Here is a 23,496-nt window from a genome sequence, read left to right on the forward strand (position 1 = left end):
CTCCACGGACTAACACTGGGCTATATGATCCCTTCTTTGAGGAGTCGCTGAACCTCAGATCTGATGAAGATCCGATCTTCAGTGCTGTAACGCCTACTTTTAGTAGCGATGGGCTTGCAGCCTGGTACCAGATTCTGAAATAAAGAGGGTGATGTGATCTTTAACGTAGAAAGATTGCAGGCGGGGCGCTTTGGACAATTTGGAGACTGCAGCTGTTCCCCCACTGTCAGCGAAGGGAGTGGCCCACCGTACTGTAGGATCACACTCTTCATATGGACCATAAAGTTTAGTCCGAGGAGAATTGGTGCGCAAAGATGCGGCAACACAAGGAGCCTGAATCGCTCATAAATTGTGCCTTGCACTTTCAAAGTTACCACACAACGTCCTAGCACAGGGACAGACCGGGACCTTGATGCCATAGAGATTGTCTGTTTGGCAGGTTGAATCTGGAGTCCACACCTCTTCACAGTGTCAGGGTGAATAAAGCTCTGTGCTCCCGCTGTCAAACAGACAATAAATTGCACGACCATTTACCTGTATATCCATCATCGAACAATCAAGCCTGTGATGCTTAGCCTGGTCCAGGGTGATTGACGCCACCGTTGGTCCTTGAACGTCACTGCAGGCAGCCGAGGTCGATGCTGAGGACCCCTGCTGGTCGCTCATGGTCATCGTCGACCAAAATGGCCGCCCCCATGAATCGCACATGGGTGAGGGCGCCAAACGTAGCGACTCCTGGTGGTCATCCTCCTCCGACTCCGTCGACCACAATGGCGTCGTCCTGGACTCGCACGTGGACGAACCCCGTGAGTACTTCGACGACGATGGTGATGATCCCCGTTCCGAAGGGTCACAGGCCGCACTGCCGTTCTTGGGCATCGATCTGCACACCTTCGCATAATGCCCCTTTTTACCGCATAAGGTACAGACTACCGCTTTAGCGGGACACTTTTGTCGTGGATGTTTGGCTCCTCCGCAGAAGTAGCACCGCGGGCCGCATGGGGCTGCAGCCGTCGTCTGGTCCACATGGGAGCACGCCATAACACTGCACTTCGAGCCCGTGGGGCGAGGAGGGATTTGCGACTGCTACTGCCACGTTGTCTCCACGTGGTCCTCTGGATACAGGACCAAGCTCTTCGAAGCCGCCTCAAGCATTTCAGCTAATTCCATAGCTTGGGTCAGGTTGAGATTTCCCTTTTCTAGCAGCTTGAGACGGATGTATGAAGACCCGACCCCGGCCACAAACGCATCTCGGGCGAGGTCATACATGTACTGCTCAGCCAACACAGCTTTGCAGTCACAGCCCCTGGCAAGCTGCAAGAGCTCATTGGCGTAGTCCTCCATGGTTTCGCCTGACTGCCGACGTCGTGTAGCGAGGAGGTAACGAGCGTGGATCTCGTTAGGAGGTTTCGTATAGCGCTTTTTTAAAAGCTCGAGGGCCCTCGGGTAAGTGGTGGCCGCACGGATCGCGAGGTAAACTGTGTCGCTTACCCTCGCATGGAGGACCCGGAGTCTGTCGTCATCTGTGGTGACCGCTGCGGAGGCTGCTTGGTCATCTTCAAAACACTTCAGCCAGTGGTCGAAGGTGTTAGAAGCGCCCACCGCACGTGGATCTAGCGTTAGACGTTCTGGCTTTAGGATTTGCTCCATACTCTCCTTTCTTTTTTTTTCTTCCGTCGAGAGTTTAATGTTAGTTAATAAAATTGATGCGCATCAATTGGACACGAGGCACAAAGCTTCGGTAAAAGAAGGCTTTTATTAACTAACAATGGAACTATCAGAACTTTAACACACTATCCCAGACTGAAGGGGTCCCGCCCGAGCAGGGGGTCTTATACCTCTCCCAGGAGGCGGAGCCCGACTGGGATGTGCCACAACAGTAACAACCACAGGTGTATCAATCCCACCCTAGCCCAACAACAACATTAGAACAATCCCACAGTGGGAACCAACGATGGTTCACCACAGAACCATACAGCACAGAAGGCCATTCAGGTCAGTACTTTGAAAGAGCTTTCTAATTCGCCTCACTCCCTTATTTGTATTGCATATTTCTGCATTTATTTCCTTTACAAGTATAGATCTAACCTACATTTGAAGTTTACCTTTCCGGCAGATCTTAAAAACTCTGTTAAAGAAAAACAAATCCTCTTCATCTTTCCTTTGACTGCTTTGCCAACTGTCTTAAATCTGTCTCCTATTTTTGCCAACTCTCCTGCCAGTTCCTCCTTATTCCCTGCATCAAAATTATGACTTAGCATCCTTGATTTTGTATTCCATGCCTGTTTATAAAGAATACACCTTGACCAAAATGAAACGGTAGCCAGTGAAGTAGCTAAGGAATGTTCAGATTGTCGGTGATGATAATCTGTTAGGGGTATAGAACTTGAGTATTGCTGAAATAAAGAGACATCCTGTTGAAGCTTTTCATCTCACACTTATCAGGACAGTTTACCAGAATACCAATATTAAAGGAAACAACAATTTATACTACATGAGAAGAGCCCTGTTGGTTGGTAAGTGGATTCTGATTGGTAGAAGGAGGCATGCCATGGGGAATGCAGTATAAATTGATGTTCCCTTTATTGTTGGTAATTCCTTTCATTCCCCCCCCCCCCGCCCCCACTTTTTCCCGCCTTCTGCCTTGACAAGGTTCCCAATGCCCCCCTCAGTAGCAATCCCAACAGGAGGTGAAACTTACTTTGCTGCTAGTAGCATATTCTTCCGATTACTGATCTCACTGCGGTCTATGTGTTGTCGAGTCAGGTACTCTGCAGCTGCTTTGGCGGGGAATTCTGTCTCACACACATAACCAAAATCACGAGCCAGATGTACAGCTTCACCTAAAGGCAAAGTATGGCATTGATTTAGTAACTCGAAGCTGCCGGCATATGCGCCCACTTGATGGAGCTTAATGTGTGGGAGTGGAATGACAAACACAGGGGAGCTTCTGCATACCTATTAAATATGACTCACATTCCACTCTGAAGCTGGAGGGAGCCTTTGACATGATGGTATTCCCCCTTCAACTCCGACTACAGACAGTCCAGGGACTGCAGACTGCAGCTCGAGCTCAGATTCTGAGTTGACATCCTGCAGGATTTTTGTGTCTGGGAGTTCAGGGTACATGTGAGCTGAGAGCCCCCTATACAGAACTCAACCCCCTATTGAGTCTCATAAAGATGGTTACAGCTATGAAAGGGGCATTCAGGTTGGGGCCTGTCAGCCTCTTGAGTCCTTCCACTTCTGTACTCTGTTCTCAGAGGGAAAAATGTGAACATGCACCGTATGGGAGGGGGTGGCACAGTGGGATTATCATTGGACTAGCAATCCAGAGACCCAGGGTAATGCTGTGGGGAACCAGGTTTGAATCCCGCCACAGCAGATGGTGAAATTTGAATTCAATAAAAAAATCAGGAATTAAAAGTCTAATGATGACCATGAAACCATTGTCAATTGTTGTACAAACTCATCTGGTTCATTGATGTCCTTTAGGGAATGAAATCTGCCGTCCTTACTTGGTCTGGTCTACACATGACTCCAGACGCACAGCAATGTGGTTGACTCTCAAATGCCCTCTGAAATGGAGGGCAGTTAGGGATATGCAATAAATGCTGACCCAGTCAATGACACCCACATCCCGTAAAAATGAATTGAAAAAAACAAGAATGGGTGGAGGTTATAAATGGATGGTGTAGAGTCCATGATAAGAGACATACATATAAAGTGCAGGCTTCATGAGCTTTCTCATGCTATAATTTCTTAAAATTATGATCACGTCACATTCAGACAGATGAGTGTGAAATTCTTTATTTTTGGAGTTATAACCCATGTAATATTGGTTACAATTTCAAGTACTTCCCAGATCTGTTTAGAATTCCAGTGGTGATTTCTTGGATGGGGAGTATCTGGGGGTAATCGCATTACAGGTTACCCATCCCATGTTTATTTAGAAATAGAGGAGCGTGCAGTTGGTAAATTTTAAATATTTGATGTCCTGGTCTGGCTGGTGAATCTTTGCTGGTGAATCTTTGCTGGTGTTGTTTTCAGATGTTTTAGGCAACATGTGTTTGACTTGGGGAAGTGGGGGGCATTTTCCTCAACGCACCCAGTGTAACACCATCAAAAGCCCCTTTTTTAACAGATTTCTGGGATTGTCCTTGGCCTACTATTCGCTGGAACTTCAGTACAAATCCTAACTAAACTCAGTAAAGATGGTTTCCATCAACATGATGTCTGATATGGAGCAAGCCTAAGGAAGCAATCTCCAGTGAATGGCCTAAATTTTGCTCAAATTGTGTACCTACAATTGGCGGGCACGGAAGCAGCCACGATCAGAACCCAAACGTAGTTTCAGGTCAGCCACATGCCTGCTTAAACAACAGAAACTTCTGGCCAATGTGTTGACCGCACAGCACAAAAAGATTACAGCCATAATTCTCCAAACCTTGCCCACAGCTGGGATTCTCCGGTCCTGCTGCAATGAATGGAGATTTAGCTGAGCCCCAGATTCTCCATTCTCGCTGCCGGCGGGAGTGGGACCTGCGAGACTGGCGAATTAAGGCCTACATTCGATTTTTCAATCCAGTTAGAGTAAAATGGAAAACAGATGTACCTTCGACAAGAGAGGTCAGTAAGGTCACGTTGGCAGCTTTCCGTCTCCCAGCAGGAAGGTTTAATCCTATTTTGTCGAGTCTCTCGCGTAACGACCTTCCTCCATTTTTTGACTTTGCCCTGGGGTAAAACAATTGGAGAGTTTAAAATACAAACTGTGCAGCGCTTCACAAGATAAAGGCAATTAAGAGACAAGCTTAGATTCCTCCACCTCGGCATTATTCCAGGGTGGCACTTGGTCTGACTACACCAGCACCAACCTGGGCCACACTCACTTCACAGAATTTCACAAAACATGAGCCAAATCTCTGCAGCACTTTAATTTACTTCAGATGAAGGGGCAAATCCTACTAACATAACCCAGCCAATCTATTGACTCTCATTCTATCAATCTTATTCTTATATCTTCTCAATTGGAGGACATTGTGAGTTAGTGGAAGGATTCACACTCTGATTAAGAGTCCGCAATGTGGGGCATCTTCCATGGCCATAAATCAGCCAAGGGGATGGAGTGGAAAAATGTCATTGGCTCCCACAACCTATGCAATGAGAGTTAACATTCACACCAACCCGGTGAGCTTCGAGCTGATTGTCATTTAGAATCCAGGGCCAGGGCACTCAATGCAAGATAATCACTCCAGCAAAAACATCCAACATTTCAATTACATCGACTGAAAATTCACAGAGCATAAGTTTAGTCATGGCAACTAGATTGACAGAGATTGACCCAGGACAAAAGCTGCAGGGTGACCAAGGCTGGGAACTGAACGTTCAAGGGTATTCAACATTTAGGAAGGATAGGCAAAAAAAGGTGGGGTAGTGCTGTTAATAAAGGATAAGATCAGTACATTAGTGAGAGAGGATCTTAGATCCGAAGATGAAGATGTAGAATTAGTTTGAATGGAGGTAAGAAACTGCAAGAGGCAGCAAACATTGACAGGAGTTATTTATAGGCCACCAAGCTGTAGTGGTAATGTAGGGTATCAGATCAATCGGAAAATTGGAATTGCATGTAATAAGGGTAATACTGTAATCATGGGGGGGAGGAGTGGCTAGGGGGGAAGGGGACACAGGGGAGGTGGGGAGGGGGGGAAGGTGGTGGTGTAAACCTACATTTAAACTGGCTACACCTAATTAATTCGAATGATGTGTTTGGTGAATTCCCGGGATGTAAATGAGATAGCTTTCTCGAGCAATAGGTTGAGGAACCAGCTGGAGAACAGGCTATTTTTGATCTAGTATTCTGCAAGATTAAGGGCGAATTAATAATCTTCTTGCAAAAGAGAATTTAGGGGAGATTGACCAGATATAATGAATCTTATATTAAATTTGAAAGTGATGCAGTTTATTTTGAGACGAGATCTTCAACCTAAAGAAAAGGAAACTACAAAGGTACAAGGGGGAAATTGGCTGCTTTAAATTGGTGAACAACGTTAAAAAATTGTAGACAGGCAATGGCTCACATTTAAAGCATTAATACATGGTTTACAACAAATATACATTCCTCCCAGCCACGTGTTTCCCACTGGCGGGAAGTGGTGCATTGTTTGCTAACGGTGGGATTCTCTTGTCCCACTACTGTCAATAGGAATTCTCACTGACGTCACCCCACGCCGGCAAGTAACCGGTGAGTGGAAGTGTGCTGCCAGCAGGAGCAGAGCATCCCACCGGCGTGAACAGCCGGAGAATTTGGCCCCTATTTCCACAGAATCAGAGAACAGTGAAACATAGAAGGAGTCCTTTTAACAGGGATGAAGTAAGAGAGGGGGAAGGCGAGATCAGGATACTGAATTTGATGATCAGCCATGATCAAAATGAATGGCGGAGCAGGCTTGGTGGGCTGAATAGCCTACTCCTGCTTCTAGTTTCTATGTTTCGGCCCATTGAATCTGTGTTGGACTTTTTGAAAAGCAATCCAAATTTGTCCCATTCCCCGCACTTCCCCACATTCCCAAACAAAATATTCAATTCCCCTTTGAAAGTTATGACTGAATCTGTACTCAGCAAACTATCAGGCGCTGTACTGCAAATCCTAACCGTAAACTCCATAAAAATTATTTCCTCATGTCACCTCTTTTCCTTTTGCCAATCACCTTAAACCTGTCAGCTCTTGCTATCATCCTTCAACCACTGGAAACAGTTTCTCTTTATTTTTCTCTTGTCTAAAACATTCACCTCTGTCAAATCTTCATGTTATTTTCTCTGCTCCAAGAATAATAACCAGTCTATTCACATAGCTGTAATCCCTGAAGTCAGTGTAATAAATCCCTTCAAACTCTAAAGCCCCTACATATCCTGTGTTAAAGTGTGTGCCCTGAATTGGGATCTATACTGCAGCTGGGGCCAAACAACTGTTTTAGTGTAAATTAGCTTTTGTACTCAATACCTCGATATATACATCTCTATTTTGCATATCATAGAACCATAGAATCATAGAATCCCTACAGTACAGAAAGAGGCCATTCGGCCCATCGAGTCTGCACCGACCACAATCCCACCCAGGCACTACACCCATACCCCTACATATTTACCCACTAAGCCCTCTAACCTTCGCATCTCAGGACTCTAAGGGCAATTTTAGCATGGCCAATCAACCTAACCCGCACATCTTTGGACTGTGGGAGGAAACCGGAGCACCCGGAGGAAACCCACGCAGACACGAGGAGAATGTGCAAACTCCACACAGACAGTGACCCAAGCCGGGAATCGAACCCAGGTCACTGGAGCTGTGAAGCAGCAGTACTAACCACTGTGCTACCTCTCTTATAAACTACTCTATTTGCGAAGCCCAGTACCCCCACATATTTAACTAAATGCTTTATTAAGCTGTTCAGCTACCTTCAAAGATTTGCACATAAACCGAATATGAAACTTTATCAAATGTTTTTTGAAAAGTCGAAATACACAATATCAACCGCATTGCCCTAATCCTTCCTTTGTTACCTCATCAAAAATCTCAAGAAAGTCAAACATGATTTTCCCTGAATAAATCTGTGCTGACTCTCCTGTATTAGTCCGTGCTTGTTCAATTGCCTGCTACTTTTCTCTTAATTACTATTTCTAGATGCTCCCTCACCGCTGCTATTAAACTTACTGGTCTGTACTTGTCAACTTTATCCTTCTCCACATTCTTAACAAGGGTTTAACATTTGTTATTCTCCAGTCCTCGAGCATCACACTACCTCCTGGTGGCATGGTGGCACAGTGGTTAGCGTGGATGCCTCAAAGCGCCAGGGACCCAAGTTCGATTCCAACCTTGGGTGACAGCGTGGAGTTTGTATGTTCTCCCACTGCCTGCATGGGTTTCCTCCAGGTGTTCTGGTTTCCTCCCACACTCCAAAGATGTGCAGGTTAGGTGGATTGGCCATGCTAAATTGCCCCTTGGTGTCAGGGGGATTAGCAGGGTAAATACGTGGGGTTATGGGGATAGGGCCTGGGTGGGATTGTTGTTGGTGCAGGCTCGATGGGCCGAATTGCCTCCTTCTGCACGGTAGGGATTCTATAATGATTCTGTGATATCCAAGGAGGATTGGAAGATTGTGGCCAATAAGTCCACAATTTCTACCATTGCCTTAGCAGCCAAGAACGCATTTCATCTGGACCAGGTGACTTATCCAGTTTGAAGGACTGCCAGGTGCTGCCTTTCCCGTACTTGCTCTTTATCTGTTTTTATCTCCTGCAAAACCTCATAACCCGCTCATTCACTGTAACCATGGCAACGTTCTCTTTGGAAAAGGCCGATGCAAAGTACTCAGGTCCTACTCCCTGCCTCCACCAACAGAAGTATATTTGCAAAACAGATGAGAAGTGACCCAACACAGTAGCAAACACCACCTAATCCTGTCCTGTATTGAGTTACTCCACAGTGTCATGTTACCTGCCCTATTGTCTCAGACCCTTTGTCAGCCAAGAACCTTTCCTGGCTCTGAATTCATGGAACTTCAAATAGTAAATTCTCCAAAATGTCAAGAGATTAAAAGTAATTAAACTGATATTTTCTGCTTGCTCTATCAATTTTGTAAATGCCACACAAACTTCTTGAGCATAATGCTCCCTTTAAACAGAAGTCCCCCACTGATAATGAATAAGAAGGGAGGAATTCCAATGGCAGGACAAGGCTCATCCTTTCACTTAAATCAACCCCACCTATTCGCCTTTTCATATATCTCAGCCTTACTTGCCAGCACTTAATTGCTGTTCAAAAGCACTTACGCAGTGCAGTTTAACAATCTTCCCCGGTAACTCATTTCACAATTCTGAAAATATTTTTCCCTCTTCTGACTTTTACATTTCTATCTTGTGCCTCCGTGGGAATTGAATCTACAATGAATAATTTGTCCTGATCTGTTTTTGTGGGTGAATGCCACACTATTTCAGCACCTTCCTTTTTAACCATCTCTTGAACATTTTGGAGAATGGACTGTGCTGATTGACTAAGTTTCCCCTGTTAATGCTGAACAATTTGTAGTGAGCAGCCTGTAGCTGGAGGAGTCTGAACTTTGGCTAAAGCCAATTTGTTGAAAAAGCTCGACAGAACATGTGAAAGGTTAGCAGCTTAGATAGGGTGATTAAAAAGCTGAGACAGATCAGGCTTGGTTCATTCAGATACATGAAGCTGAGGGGCAGATATAGTGTGGCTTTACAGACTGATCATTCATCCTTGAAGTCCAACAAATTCATTTATAATTGACCCTGTCTGTTAATTGTCACACTAGTTTGTCTGACACCCAGCAGAAATTTTCTCTGACTAAATATTGGGAACACTGGAGCCAATGCCTGCTCATGGAGTATTATTTTAAAAACGGAGTAATGACAGACTTTTACATTCCCCCGCTGAGGGAGATAAGTCGGCCTTCTCATCGATCTCTCGCCTGCCCGACCGACCTCTCCGTGATTTTATGCTTCAACAAATGAGGCCTGGGTCAGTTGATCTACCCTTGCCTCAATTGAGACCCTTAAATGGCCAATTATTGACCATTTTAAATTTTCCACACAGCCTCAATTTTCAGGCTGGTGGGAGGAATTCATGGGCTTGGCGGGGGAAGAGTGAAAATGACCATGTTCAGACCTCAGGCAGGGCAACTCCATCAGCAGCCCCCTTTCAACATTGGGTGCTTCCCCTCTGCCCCCGGCAAGAAAGGTACACCTCGTGCAGGTCATCCCTTCCCACCCAGCCTCTCTACCAACACTCCATTCACTTCTGCCCACAGCCCTGTGCCTCGCCTCCCTTCCCCAGCTTGAGAACTCTTCACATATCTGGTCACAGATGCCCTGGAATTAGACTCAGGGCACTTCCTGCAGTCCCAGACCTACTTGTCCACTGCCGCTAGTGAGCTACTGGGCAATCCGATTAGCTGGCATCTGTCTGAGGTGGGTCTTCCTCCTGAGTGAAGGGAAGAAGTCCCCTATCGAGACAATGAATGTTTGTTGGAGCATTAAATGGCTGCGAGGCAGACAGTATGAGTGGGAGTGCATTCTCCACCAACTCCTGGAATGGCGGCAGGGAAAACACTGCCATCTTAAAATTCCTGGCCTGAGGTGGAGGACAATCAAGTCCTCAGCCTCAAATGAGAGTCTACATAAGGGTTTATTTGGAGCTATGCAGTTACAGACATAGGGCGTGAATTTGGGTAGAAGCAGTAATGTGAAATTGTGCATTGTCAGCCCAAAACGTATTTACACCATGCATCCCACTCTCTTCCACAACAGAAAGAAAGAGGATATTGGATGCACTGCTGATTGAACTTGCACAGGTCAATTTTACTGCCAAATATCCAATGTGACTTTGGATGTTGTTGTAAGAAGATTTACATTTCACAATGAAAATTTTTGGAGGTTTTGTGGTGCACTGGGTAGTGTTCCTGCTGTCAATCCATAAACTCCGTATTTCATTCCCATCACAAGACTTGATGGTCAAGGAAGGTGCATTCATAATGCAGCTAGTTGGTTGAGTATCGAATTTGAAACGCTCCCAGCACACACCAATGGCAGGCATTAAGCACGGGTCACACATGTGATGGAAAGAATGTTGGAGCCTCTACCTTCACTATCCATAGCTCCAGACTACAATGTTCATGGAAAAGTAAATATTGCCACAGGCAGTCAAGATTCAGGAACATTTAACCAGTTTACTCATTACATGGTATTACATTTCAAATTCAATTTGGTTGGATTACAGTGAGTCACAATCCGAGGAAGATTCTGTAATCTACCCAGTTGAAACCTGGATAATTTTAAAGATTCATAATAGGCCACCCACTGCCTTCTCTTTTATAGAGAAAAGTGTCCCAGTCATTAAATAATTTCTGATAGTTATAACTTCTCAGTTCTGAGATTATCCTGGCAAATATTGGAGGCAATTTTCCTATCCCGCTGCACTAATTTTTTAGCCCAGCGGGCCAGGAGAATCGCGCCTCTGCCGATTCATGGGATTCCCGTGAGCGTTCGTGCCGTGCTTGTCCAGATTTCCGGCGGCATCTGCGCGGTGTCAGAAATCTGCTGGGACACCGACTGTAAAATAGTATTTTCATACTATTTAAATGCTGTTAGCAGGCCGAGGACTGAATTCTCTGGGCCCACTAGTATTTCCCACCCCGGAGTGTTTCCCCCCAGCAGAGATTACTATAGCTCCCCACTTACTGGTTCCCCAAAGGGAACTAGCAGGACAACCCCACTGCAGTGAAGGGGACAATCAGTGCCTCCCAGTGGGTTGGGTAGCGGGGAGGTGTGGTGACCCCTGGGCATGGGCACTCTGGCAGTGCCAGCCTGTGCCCCCTGGTACTGACCAAAGGGCAAAGTGCCAATGCCCAGAGGACAACTTGGCACTGCCCACCGGGCCTGGGACAGTGCCAAGGGGTGGGGTTTACTGTGCATGCGCAGAGGCCGCTGGTTTCAACTGCTCCAGCGTGAATAGGTCCTGCCCCTGAAATCTAATGACATGCATGCTGGTGGCCCTTGCAGTGCACAGAGTGTGGGAGATTCTAGTCTGAACTCCCACTGAAAAAAACGTGAATTTCTCTAGTTTTCTGTGAATTCGGCACTTAGAATTTTTTTGTGAGAACCATCCCCAGTACTTTTTGCGCTTTCTCTAGTGCCTCTATGCTCTCTTTGTATTTTAGAGACCAGAATGTGATTTAACCAATGTTCCATAACTTAGTTCTCCAAAGGAAGATAGTCTAGAAGACTAAAATGTTCAAAGTGCCAAGGGGCTTTGGTAGACACTTTTTAGTCACTCAGTCACCTTAGATTAGCATTGTGGGTTCTGAAATGTTATCCTGGTAAAGCAGTGTGAAATAGGGAATTATCCAGATGTCTGGAGTTGTCCACAGCACCTTAGCTACACAGAGGGCTGTTCCCAAGTCCCCAGGTGTCACCATTTGCTGCAGCCTTCCTAGCCTAAATCTGGCTAAAATAGTTAACCGTGCACTTGAATTGGCAGTCTGTGGCTCAATTCATAGCAATCATAGGTCAATGCTGACCACTGGCCATAGTAATACTGAGGGGTGCTGCAATATTAAAGATTGGACAGGATATTAAATTGAGGGAAGAGCAGAAAGTTCCCTGGTCAATACCCTTCCCTGAACAAACATCACCATGATGAAGCTTTCCTTGGTGATAGGGCTGACGCATCTGGTTACAATCTTTAATTATACTGAGGCGCAGTGGTTTGCTTTGTGAAAGATTCTTTGATCACTTCAGAGAGTTCAGCCCTTAATCAAGCCTCTCACTTCAGTGAAGAGCGACACGGTGGCACAGTGGTTAGCGCTGCTGCCTCACAGCGCCAGGGACCTCTGTTCAATTGCCGGCTTGGGTCACTGTCTGTGTGGAGTCTGCACGTTCTCCCCATGTCTGCATGGGTTTCCTCCAGGTGATCCAGTTTCCTCCCACATTCCAAAAGACGTGCTGGTTGATCATGCTAAATTCTCCCTCAGTGTAACCGAACAGGTGCCGGAGTGTGACAACTAGGGGATTTTCACAGTAACTTCATTGCAGTGTTAATGTAAGCCTACTTGTGACAATAAATAAACTTTAAACTTTACAGGACCAACAGCGTGGTGCACTGTCAAAGATATCTTCTTTCAAACAGATGTAAAATATCCCGGTTCTAACTAATATTTATCTCTCAACCAAAAATCACGAAAAATGATTTCAAACACCTTCCAAGTTTCTCTCTCACGTAGGTTTTGGCAATGCCAATTTCTACACCACAGCTTCCTGATCCGAGATGCCCATACATTGTGATTGACAGGGTCCTCAACTGCATCCATTGCGCTCCTGCTTACATGCCTTCCATTCCTCTCCCTCCCTGCCTCCCAGAAGCACAATCAAGTTCCCTTTGTCCTCACTTCCCACCCACCAGCCTCCACATTCAGCAGATCGCCTGCCACCATCTCCAATCTCCAACATGATGCCACCACAAAGCTCTGTCCCCTTCCCCTCCCTTTCCATCATTCCGGAGGGACCACTCCCTCCATGACCCCCTGGTCCACTCTTAGAATCCACAGAATTCCTACAGTGCAGAAGGAGGCCATTCGGTCCATCGAATCTGCACCGACCACAATCCCACCCAGGCCCTCTCCCCATAACCCAACTTATTTACCCTGCTAATCCTCTAACACCAAGGGACAATTTAGCATGGCCAATCCACCTAACCCACACATCCTTGGACTGTGGGAGAAAACCGGAGCACCCGGACGAAACCCACACAGACACAGGGAGAATGTGCAAACTCTACACAGACAGTGACCCAAGCCGGGAATCGAACCCGGGTCTATGGCGTTGTAAAGCAGCAGTGCTAACCACTGTGCCACCATGCCACCCCAGGGCAATCATCAATTGTCTTCAATCATCCCCAAAATTCATTCCCCCAGCCAGTTACCTTCCCGTTGAACTACAAGAAAGGCAGCACCTGCTCTTTTACTTCAGCCCTTCCGACCCCAAACCCTCCCTCCAGATGAAGCAGTGATTCACTTGTGCTTCTTTCAGGATGGTGTAGTGTATTTTCTGCTCAAAACGTGGTCTCCACCTTAGGGAGAGCAGACACAGATTGGCTGGCTGCTTTCTGGAGCACATCGGTTCAGTCTGCGTGACACAATAATGGTGGCTCTGATCTTCTACTTTCCTGTCAGTTTTTTCTCCACTGCACTCCTGATTTCACATCTCTGTTCTCAGTCTCCTTCACTGGAAATGAAGCTTAAGGAACAAGGGCAGCCATTTTACAGCCTTCTGGACCCAATCTTTTCAGATCATCACTTATGCTGCCACTTTGCCTACAGCAGTTATTTTTTTTTTATCCCTACAGTGCAGGAGGAGGCCATTCGGCCCATCGAGCCTGCACCAACAACAATCCCACCCAGGTCCTATCTCCATAGCCCCATATATTTACCTTGATAATCCAATATTCACCTTGATAGTCCCCCTGACACGAAAGGTCAATTTAGCATGGCCAATCCACCTAACCCGCATATCTTTGGAATGTGGGAGGAAACTGGAGCACCCGGAGGAAACCCACACAGACATGGGGAGAATGTGCAAACTCCACACAGACAGTGAGCCAAGCCAGGAATCAAACCGGGTTCTTGGCGCTGTGAGGCAGCAGTGTTAACCACTGTGCCACCATGCCGCCCCATTTTTGGAAACGATTCTGCTTTTCCCATTTACGCCTCCTCTCGACACATCTTTTGTTTCTATATTTGTCTCCTTTCCACCTCCTTTTGCTTTGTACCAACATCCCTTTTGTCATTTCATATCTCCTGCCTTCCACCTATCACAGACCTTTCCTTTGTTTCCCCGCCCCCCACCTCTGTACTTGTTTCGAATTTACATCTCTGTATTCCAACAGAAGGTCATCAATGTGGATGGGTGGAATCTGGCTGGTGGTGAGCATGGAGGGAGGAAGGGTACAAACCTTCCTGCCTTCACCAGAATTAGGTATTGGGTAGGAAGCCCATGATCAACATTCTTGCCCTGCCACAAATTGAGCCCCTTAAGTGGTCAATTAATGACCATTGACAAGGGCCTCATCCCACCACCAATACCTAGTGGCCGGTCCCACATTACTTACCTATGGAATGGGTTGCCGAATGATCCTGGAGCTCCAGCAGGTGTCTTCAGGCAGCAGCCCTGGCCTCCCATGTGGTGCTGCTGAGCAGCTTCTGATTGGCTGGCAGCTCTCTGTAGGTGAGGTTTCTGCCCCTGGGGTCCTGATCCCAGAGTAAGGGCTGCTGCTGAATTCACCGCTGCCCATGCCTCGGCCTGATTGGTGCCTGCTTCAATAGGCCCTCTCAAAATGAGGCCGTGCAGGTCTCTTGCTGGCTCTGCAGGCGACAGACAGGACTACCAACACCTCAGCAAGATTCCACTCATTAACTCCATTTTCCCCTCCACTAACCTTGCCCGGTCTACTGAGTATTCTCAGCATTTTCTGTTCTTATATAATAAAACAAGTCATCCTGTCATTTATGACACTGCTGTTTGTGAGAGCTTACTGTGCCCAAGTTGTCGGCCATGTTTCTGACATCGTGACAGCAGCTACATTTTAAAAACACATAATTAGCTGTAAAATGGTTTGGGAATTACTGAGTCATAAAAGGTGTTTTATAAATGCAAGATCTTGCTTTCCTCTTTGTAAAATAGTTATTAAACTCCAATGAAAGCAACTTACTGAATGAGTTCCAAACTAATTTGTTTGAGAGATATTGGCAATCCAATCCACGTTCACACATTTACTAGCTTCTATTATTTGCAGGATCTCAATCTTAAAGTACATTATTATAAAACACCCCTCTCTCCTGTCCCCCCCAAAAAATTAACAGTCAGCTTTGTTCTCCACCCACCTTCGCAGGACTCCCCCGAGAAGCGATGCATTCAGACACTCAGGAGGAGACAAGCGCCTCTGGACCTCCGCCACTGTCACCTTGTACTTGGATGTAGAACTCAGGAGTGAGAGTCGACCAGGGACTGAACAAAACACTTCATTGGGGTTGGTGACTCCCCCAGTCAAACTGTCCTTCTGGTAGGACAGTGCAGACAGCGCTGTGCTTTTGGACATTGATATCGGCCCTTGGAAAAGAAAAACAACAAAGGTTAGCTGGCAGATTAACAAAGGGCACAAATAATAACTCTGGCTGCACTTAGGTCCTGTAGCAGCCAGACAGAGTGAGCAGCCTCATGTCCTTGAAACCCATATTGTAAACAGATGGCAGGTAGGTATTTTTATACTCCAGCAATGGGCTGCACACATATTCAGCATGTTGCCAAATACATTGGCTTGTAGGAAACGGAGAGTGTGCACCATTTAATGGAGATAGGGAAGGAGTCTGAATTAAGTATACATGACATACCAATTTAACAGCACGTTCAACATGCAGTGTTAGAGATATCATCAAATTCGAAAGATATTGGATTATACCAGTGCAAACTCAACTATGCAAAGATTTCAGCTTAGGCAGGCTGGCTGATGGTATTATGGTTCTTTTATGCAATTGAGTTCCCAGACTGCTAAACCTTTCAAAAGCTGGAATGCAACACCAGCACCAAACAAGCAGAGCCAATTCCATTAAGGGATAGGTTAGCATCTGCCACTAATTCACTACTACAAGAACACCTACTAAATATGAAAAATCAAATGGACCAGCAATAACTTCCATTTATAAAGGATCTGTAACACAGCAGAATGTCCCTAGGCATACCACAGGAGCATTATTGCAGGAAATTTGACACCCAGCCACATAAGGAGAGACTACAGCAGATGGCCACGCTTGGCCAGATGTAGATCCAGAGGAGCAAAGAGGAATGAAAGGTGAATGATGGAGAGATTTAGGGCAAGAATTCCAGAGCTTTGACAGCTAAGAACACTGCCATCAATGGTGGAGCGATTAAAATTGGCGATGAGGCCAAACTTGGAGCATTTCAGAGGGCAGTGGGGCTGGAGGAGGTTACAAAGATAGGGAGGGATGAAACCACAGGGGTTTCAAAAGAAGGGAGAGAATTTTAAAACCAACACATTACTTGTAAGTCAGTGAGCACAGGGATGATAGTTAAACAGGATAGGGATAGCAGAGTTTTGGATCTGCTTATGTTTGTGAAGGGTAGGAGATAGGAGGTTAGCTAGTGATGTATTCAAATAGTGCCGTATGGAGCTAACAAAGGGATGGCTGAAGGTTTTAGCAATAACAGATGTCTAAATGTTAATCTTAAACCAATCCACATTGATAAAAAAATCAGCATGTTCTTATCTGGCAAGAGACAGATGATTTCTGGATGCTATGAAATGATTCATTCACAGCTCCAGAGAGCTGGGTTTGACTCCAGCCTCGGGTCACTGTCTGTGTGGAGTCTGCACATTCTCCCCGTGTCTGCATGGGTTTCCTCCAGGTGCTCCGGTTTCCTCCCACAATCCAAAGATGTGCGGGTTAGGTTGATTGGCCAAGTGTGGGTTAGATAGATTAGCCATGGGAAATGTGTGGGGTTACTGGATAGGGTGAGGGAGAGGGCCTGCGTAAGATACTCTGTCAGTCGGTGCAGACTCAATGGGCTGAATGGCCTCTTTTGTATTGTAAGGATTCTATGAACATTGATATCAGCCCTTGGAGAGGGAAAACAATAAAGGTTTATTGTCAGATTAACAAAAGGACCCAAATAATAACTCTGACTGCACTTAGGTCCTGTGACAGCCTCATGTCCTTGCAACCCATATTGTAAACAGATGGCAGCTGGATATTTTTATATTCCAGCAGTGGGCTGTGCAAGAAACTTCAGTCTGTTCTGTTCTGTTCTGGAGAAAGTTTGTAGTCTTTTAGTACCCCGGCACAGAGGAATTGAATCACGTATGTGTGGTTAAAGCAGGCATTTTAATCACCCTCAAAATTGAAATGTATCCACCATTCCTCACACACTAGATGGGATTCTCCAGTCCTTCCCAAAGGCAGGAATTCCCATTCCCCTGGCAGAGGACCATGTGAGCCATGCATTAGGCTGTAGACTTTGGTGAAACCAGAAGATCCTGCCAGTGGTCAATGGCTCACTGCGTCGCTGGGGTTTGGAAGGGGGGGGTGAAAATCCAGCCTACTGTCTTGATGGAGGGAGGAATACTCACCAGGGATACAGGAGCACTCTCTGTTCTTCTCCAAATAGTTCTAGATCTTTAACATCCACCTGAACAGGCAAACTGGAACATAGCCTAACATTACAGGAAGCTGCCTCTGAAAATACAGCACTCCCTCAGTACTGCAATGGACTGCCACTTTGGAGAATAGAACTGATATGTCAAATACAACATCTTGTCAACCAGGAGTGCATTGTGACTGTACTTTCTCCATTACACAACTTGCCAAAGGTTTACACTAACTCCTAGCTTAGAAAGGGATGGGTTACCAACCACACCAAACTGACGCACAGAAAGGCATGTCATTCACACGAACAGAAGTGAAATCTCCTTGTGTCTCAATGTGATTCACACTATCACATTTCTTGGAGATGAATGGGAAATACCTGCCCAGTTCCTTTTGCTGAAAACTGTTCCCCTTTATAAAGTCCCAGCAGTATTCAAGGGATATGAGGCCTTTGATCTTGGCTTGAAGTATTCTTTTCAGTTCTGATCTTGACACTATGAATCAGGTATTGAAGAACTGCGGAAGGTGCAGGAGGGATTTACAAGGATGTAGCTCAGAGAATGTCACTATCGGGAAAGACTGAGCAGGTCGATTCTTTTCTCAGGAAAAGAGAAAAAGAAGAGGGAAACAATTGGTATTTAACATTATGAAGGAGTTCAATTGGAAGGGATGTGGAGAAAATTGTTCCCAACTTGTGGGCAGCACTGATGTTTTCAAGTTTTCTATCCATGTACACACGTACCTAAAATTAATATATGAACCCACAATATGTTTACACAATCCCTTATGAGCGACTGGTCCCTTTTATATCATTACAAAAACACATGGCAGGGGAGTCCAGAAGAAGTGGACATGAATATAAGATAGTCATTTACAGATCAAATCTAGACAGTGGTGAGAATGTGGAACTTGCTGACACAAGGAGAGGCTTCATGTATATATAGAGGGGAAGAGAATAGAGGGATATAGGGACAGAGGAAAAGGACATTAGAGCGGAATTGGGCTGGTGTTAAATATAAACACCAACATGATCAGATGGGCCAAATAGCCTCCTTTGCAATTTTCCAGTTTCACATACAGACGCATAGAAGGAACCACATATCCAAGAGTTTGTTGGAGGCAAGGCACAGAGGGAAATACTAGCTCTGGCATCTTGTGAAACAAGCCTTTTAGGTCCTCTATGCTCCTATCATGACAGGTACTAGACTTCCAATCAGAAGCACAAAGATTAAATCCCAGTGTAGTTGCCAGTTGAACTTGCCCATTACTAGATAATCAATGTCAATTGACAACTGGGTTGGTTCTTGTTTAGTTGAGCCACATGGAAAAACTCCAGAGGTTCCAGGTTCAGGCTCAGGACCAAGTACTCAGTGGCTCAGACATACTCAGTGGAGTTTCACATACCAACCTCCCAGTGCCTGCAAAACGTCCAGGGAGGAGCTGGTGCAACTGATACTGCTTTGCATGATTTAATGATGGTTGCATAGTGAATTTTCTAAATTCTTTGAATCTCATCCCTCACTGCCGACTTGAATACCTCACTCAGGAGGCATCAAATGGCCTTATGTCACTAAGGCTTTATTTACCAATGGTGTGGGATACGAGGAAATTAAATGTTTATAACAAGTAAATTTAAAAAGAGGTAATAGATATAGACCACCTGTATATGCTTATGCACATCAATATTAATCTCAAGCAGTTATCTAAAACAGTTCCTTTATCACTCCATTCAAATCTTAGCATTAACCTTGTCCATAATTATTATGTACTCTGCAAAGTGTGGAGCCAACCTGATACCATTAAAATATTAAAACAGGAAGGGGGCCTTCGCTAATGTCAAACGACTTCTGCGTGACTGTCCTGAGGTCAGGTTTGGGCTTCGCTTTCCAGCCTGCTTGAGGATTAGTCTCAACTATGGAACCGAGCACAAGTTCACGAATCCGGCAGCGGCGACGAAATTTGTGGAGCAGACTTCTGAATCGGGTGACCGCACGGCAGATGTAAACTGATATTTGTTTTTTATGAACCTGCATGCTATACCCGGATCGAATTGTCAGCCAGGAAAGGGTAATAGATTTTGCGACTGTTAGGTTAAGTGTTAGGTATTTCCACAGACCTTTTCAGGTTATAGCACCTGTGACGGCGATGGGAATGGAGGTGGAGATCGTGTCCCATGCGGAGTGCTGTGAAGGCGCCGGGATAAGAAGGTGTTGGAGGCACAGGCGCCCTGTTTGGGAGGGCGCGGGGGGAGGGACAGAGGCTGTGCTTGCAGGTTTGGTCTGTGTGGGTATTTTTGTGTTTTTGCTATATCTTTTTTTCTCTGTGGGTGTGGTTTGGCCTCTCAAGCCCACCCTCTCTTTCTTGTGGTTGGTTCCCCACAGCCGGTGGGGAGGGTGGGGGGTGGGGCCTGGGGTGTGGTGTCTACCGATGTCAGCGGTTGGGGGAAGACTCCCCAGTGAGGAGGGATACCAGGCTACTGTTAGGAATGTGGGATCCAGGCTAGGAGGCCCTTACGCTCCGACCTCACAGCGATCAAGTTTACTAGCTGGAATGTCAGTGGATTAAATCATCCGGTTAAGCACGGTAAGATATTTCAACATCTTCGACAACTGGGTACACAAATTGCATTCCTCCAAGAGACCTCCTTGGTCAATGCTTTCACTCAACGTTTCACACCAAGATGAGGGGGGCAGCAATCCTCATCCACATGTCTTTACCCTTGGTAATAGCCAATGACATTTCTGACTCAAATGACCGATACATCATTGTCACGGGTAAATATGAGGTGCCAATGTATATGCCCCAAACTGGGACTGTGAAAACTTTTTCTGGTCGTTTTTCACCTACTTCCAGATTTGAATTCACATCGGTTGATATTGGGTGGAAATTTCAACTGTTAGTTGAATCCTGCCCTGGACCGCTCCTCCCCCAGCACCGCTGTACCTTCCAAGTCGGCCGAAATTGTTAAATCATTTCTCACGGAATATGCGGTGTTGGACCATGGAGGTTTCTTAACCCAACTAGTAGGGAATATTCTTTTTTTTTCACCTGTCCACCGAACGTATTCACGTATAGATTACTTTTTGGTAAATAATAAGTTGCTCCCAGCTGTGCACTGATGCTCCTATGAAACCATTGTAATCTCAGACCGTGCTCCCTTGATAATGGACTTGGTAGTGAGGAGGAGGGTGGGTTCCCGTACGCCTTGGCGATTTAATACTTGTCTGCTCTCTGATTATGACTTTGTTAGATTTTTGTTGACCCAGATTAATGATTTCTTAGAGTTAAATTATGCTCTGGAAGTCCCGGCAGCTACCTTATGGGAGACATAGAAGGCTTATTTAAGGGGCCAGATCATATCTTATTCAGTGCATGAGGCGAGACAGAGAGGTGGGAGGTTATTGGAATTGCTGGGGCGTATCGCCCAAGTTGATGCTGCGTACGCTGCGGGCCCGTCCCCAGAGGTATATAAGCAACGTTTACTACTACAGACGGAGTTTGAAACCTTGTCCTCACGTCAAGTGGAAGAGATGCTGTTTAAATCTAAGTATACACACTATGAGCATGGGGACAAGGCAAGCAAGCTACTAGCTCATCAGCTGCATCAATTCTCCACCAAATGTCTAATACCACAAAGGCAGACTCCGAATGGGGCTCTATTGATCCACAACGAATAAATGAACTGTTTAGAGACTTTTACTCAACCCTCTATAGCTCGGAGAGTACCACCAATGAGGCGGACTTTCAGAAGTTCTTTGGGGCACTGAATCTCCCCATGGTGGACAGGAGACAGGCCATGGCACTGGAGAAACCAATCGACGTTGAAGAAATTGTTAGGGCAGCCAGAACTATGCCGAGTGGGAAATGTCCGGGACTAGATGGGTACCCCATCGAATTCTACAAAAAATTTATGGATATGTTGGCTCCCCTGCTACTGCGTATGATCAATGAATCATATGAGAACCGTTGTCTCCCGCAGACTTTGAGGCAAGCAACAAGTTCGCCTATCCTTATAAAGAAAAAGGACATGCAAAACTGCAGCTTCTATAGACCGATCTCATTGTTGAATGTGGATCTCAAACTGATCTCCAAGATTCTGGCCATTCGCTTGGAGGACATTCTGCCCTCTATCATCTCACCTGACCAGACTGGGTTCATTAAAAATAGACATATGTGCTTGAATATTCGCAAGCTGTTAAACATTATGTATGCGCCTGCCACCTCCAAGATACCAGAGATGGGGTGGACGGAACAGGACCTCAAACATTGGTCCATTCTCCTGTTATCGTTAGTGGGCCGTCTCAATGCGGTGAAGGTGAACATATCACCTAAGTTTTTATATCTCTTTCAGTGCATCCCGGTGTTCAACCCCAAATCCTTTTTTCACAGACTTGATTGGCTCATTTCAAGCTTTGTCTGGAATAGGAAAAACCCAAGAATGCGGAGGACAGTCTTGCAAAGTCCTAAACGGGAGGAGGAGGGGCAGGGAGGGGGGGGGCATGGGATTGCCCAATTTTCTATTTTATTGTTGGGCAGCCAATGTGAGAGCAGTAGTGTGTTGGGCGCAGAGAGAAAGAGGCAACAGGAGGTTCCTTATAAAAGCAAATTACTGCGGATGCTGGAAACAGGAGGTTCTTTGTTGGCTGCAGTTAGAACCCTCCTCCTGTGCTCTGTCTTCCCTGGCTGCCTTGATATGTTCCCCGGTAAATTTTCCTCCCTCCCAGTATACTAGGAGTGCACTTCTCAAGTCAACTCTTAGAATTTGGACGCAATTTAATCGCCACTTTGGGTTTCAGGCCTGGTCACTGGCCTCCCCAGTATCGGCTAACCGTTTTTTCCCGTCTGCTTTGGATGGTGCCTTCAACATATGGGTCAAGCACATGATCAGAACATTCCGGGACTTGTATGTGGACGGCGTGTTTGCATCATTCCAGCAGTTGGTGGATAAGTTTGCTTTAACTGAATTGCACTTTTTCAGATAGTTGCAAATTCGAGACTTTGTGCGTAGGGCCAACCCCCAATTTCCGATGCTCCCACCTCGTGCTCCCATTGGCATCTTCTTAGTGTCTTCTATTACTATGCGTGGTATCATTTCTGTTCTTTATTCTCAAATTCTATCCCAACAAAACTCTCTATCAGTGGTTAAATCTTTCTGGGAACGAGATCTGGGGGAGGAGTTCTCGGAGGAGGATTGGAACATGGTGCTGCATCGAGTACACTCCTCCTCAATATGTGCCAAGATACAATGTAAACTCCTGCACAGAGCATATCTCGCCAGGGTTAGATTCTCTAGAATGTACCCAGGCACAAACCCCATTTATGAACAGTGCCGGCAAGCTCCCGCCACCCTCTTACATATGTTCTGGAGTTGCCCATCACTGTATCGATATTTGAGATGATTGCAGCAACGCTAGATCAGGACATCAGTGCACCCCCCACTCGAGGCTGCCCTGTTTGGAGTCGTGCCTTTAAATCCGTCGCTGCCGAAATTCCAAGCAGATTTTGTGGCTTTCACTACACTCCTGGCAAGACGACTAATCTTGTTCAGGTGGAAATCAGGTGCACCCCCGAGGCAGTTAGTGAAGGAGGTAGAACATAGAACATTACAGCGCAGTACAGGCCCTTCGGCACTCGATGTTGCGCCGACCAGTGGAACCAATCTAAAGCCCATCTAATCTACACTATTCCAATATCGTCCATATGTTTATCCAATAACCATTTGAATGCTCTTAATGTTGACGCTGCAGGCAGGGCATTCCACGCCCTTACT

General features: G+C 45.9%; 1 protein-coding gene across 1 annotated transcript in view; it reads right to left on the reverse strand.

Moving 5' to 3' along the window:
- Nucleotides 1–23,496, reverse strand: part of tfap2c (transcription factor AP-2 gamma (activating enhancer binding protein 2 gamma)) — an 83,092-nt gene that overhangs the window by 21,604 nt on the left and 37,992 nt on the right. The window contains exons 4-6 of the mRNA XM_078236305.1: nucleotides 15,450–15,675; nucleotides 4,616–4,734; nucleotides 2,702–2,843 (exon numbers count right to left, since the gene is read on the reverse strand). Of these exons, the coding sequence (XP_078092431.1) occupies nucleotides 2,702–2,843; nucleotides 4,616–4,734; nucleotides 15,450–15,675 (487 nt within the window). The remainder of the gene's footprint in view (nucleotides 1–2,701; nucleotides 2,844–4,615; nucleotides 4,735–15,449; nucleotides 15,676–23,496) is intronic.

Source organism: Mustelus asterias, chromosome 20, assembly GCF_964213995.1.
Source record: "Mustelus asterias chromosome 20, sMusAst1.hap1.1, whole genome shotgun sequence".
NCBI lineage: Eukaryota > Metazoa > Chordata > Chondrichthyes > Carcharhiniformes > Triakidae > Mustelus > Mustelus asterias.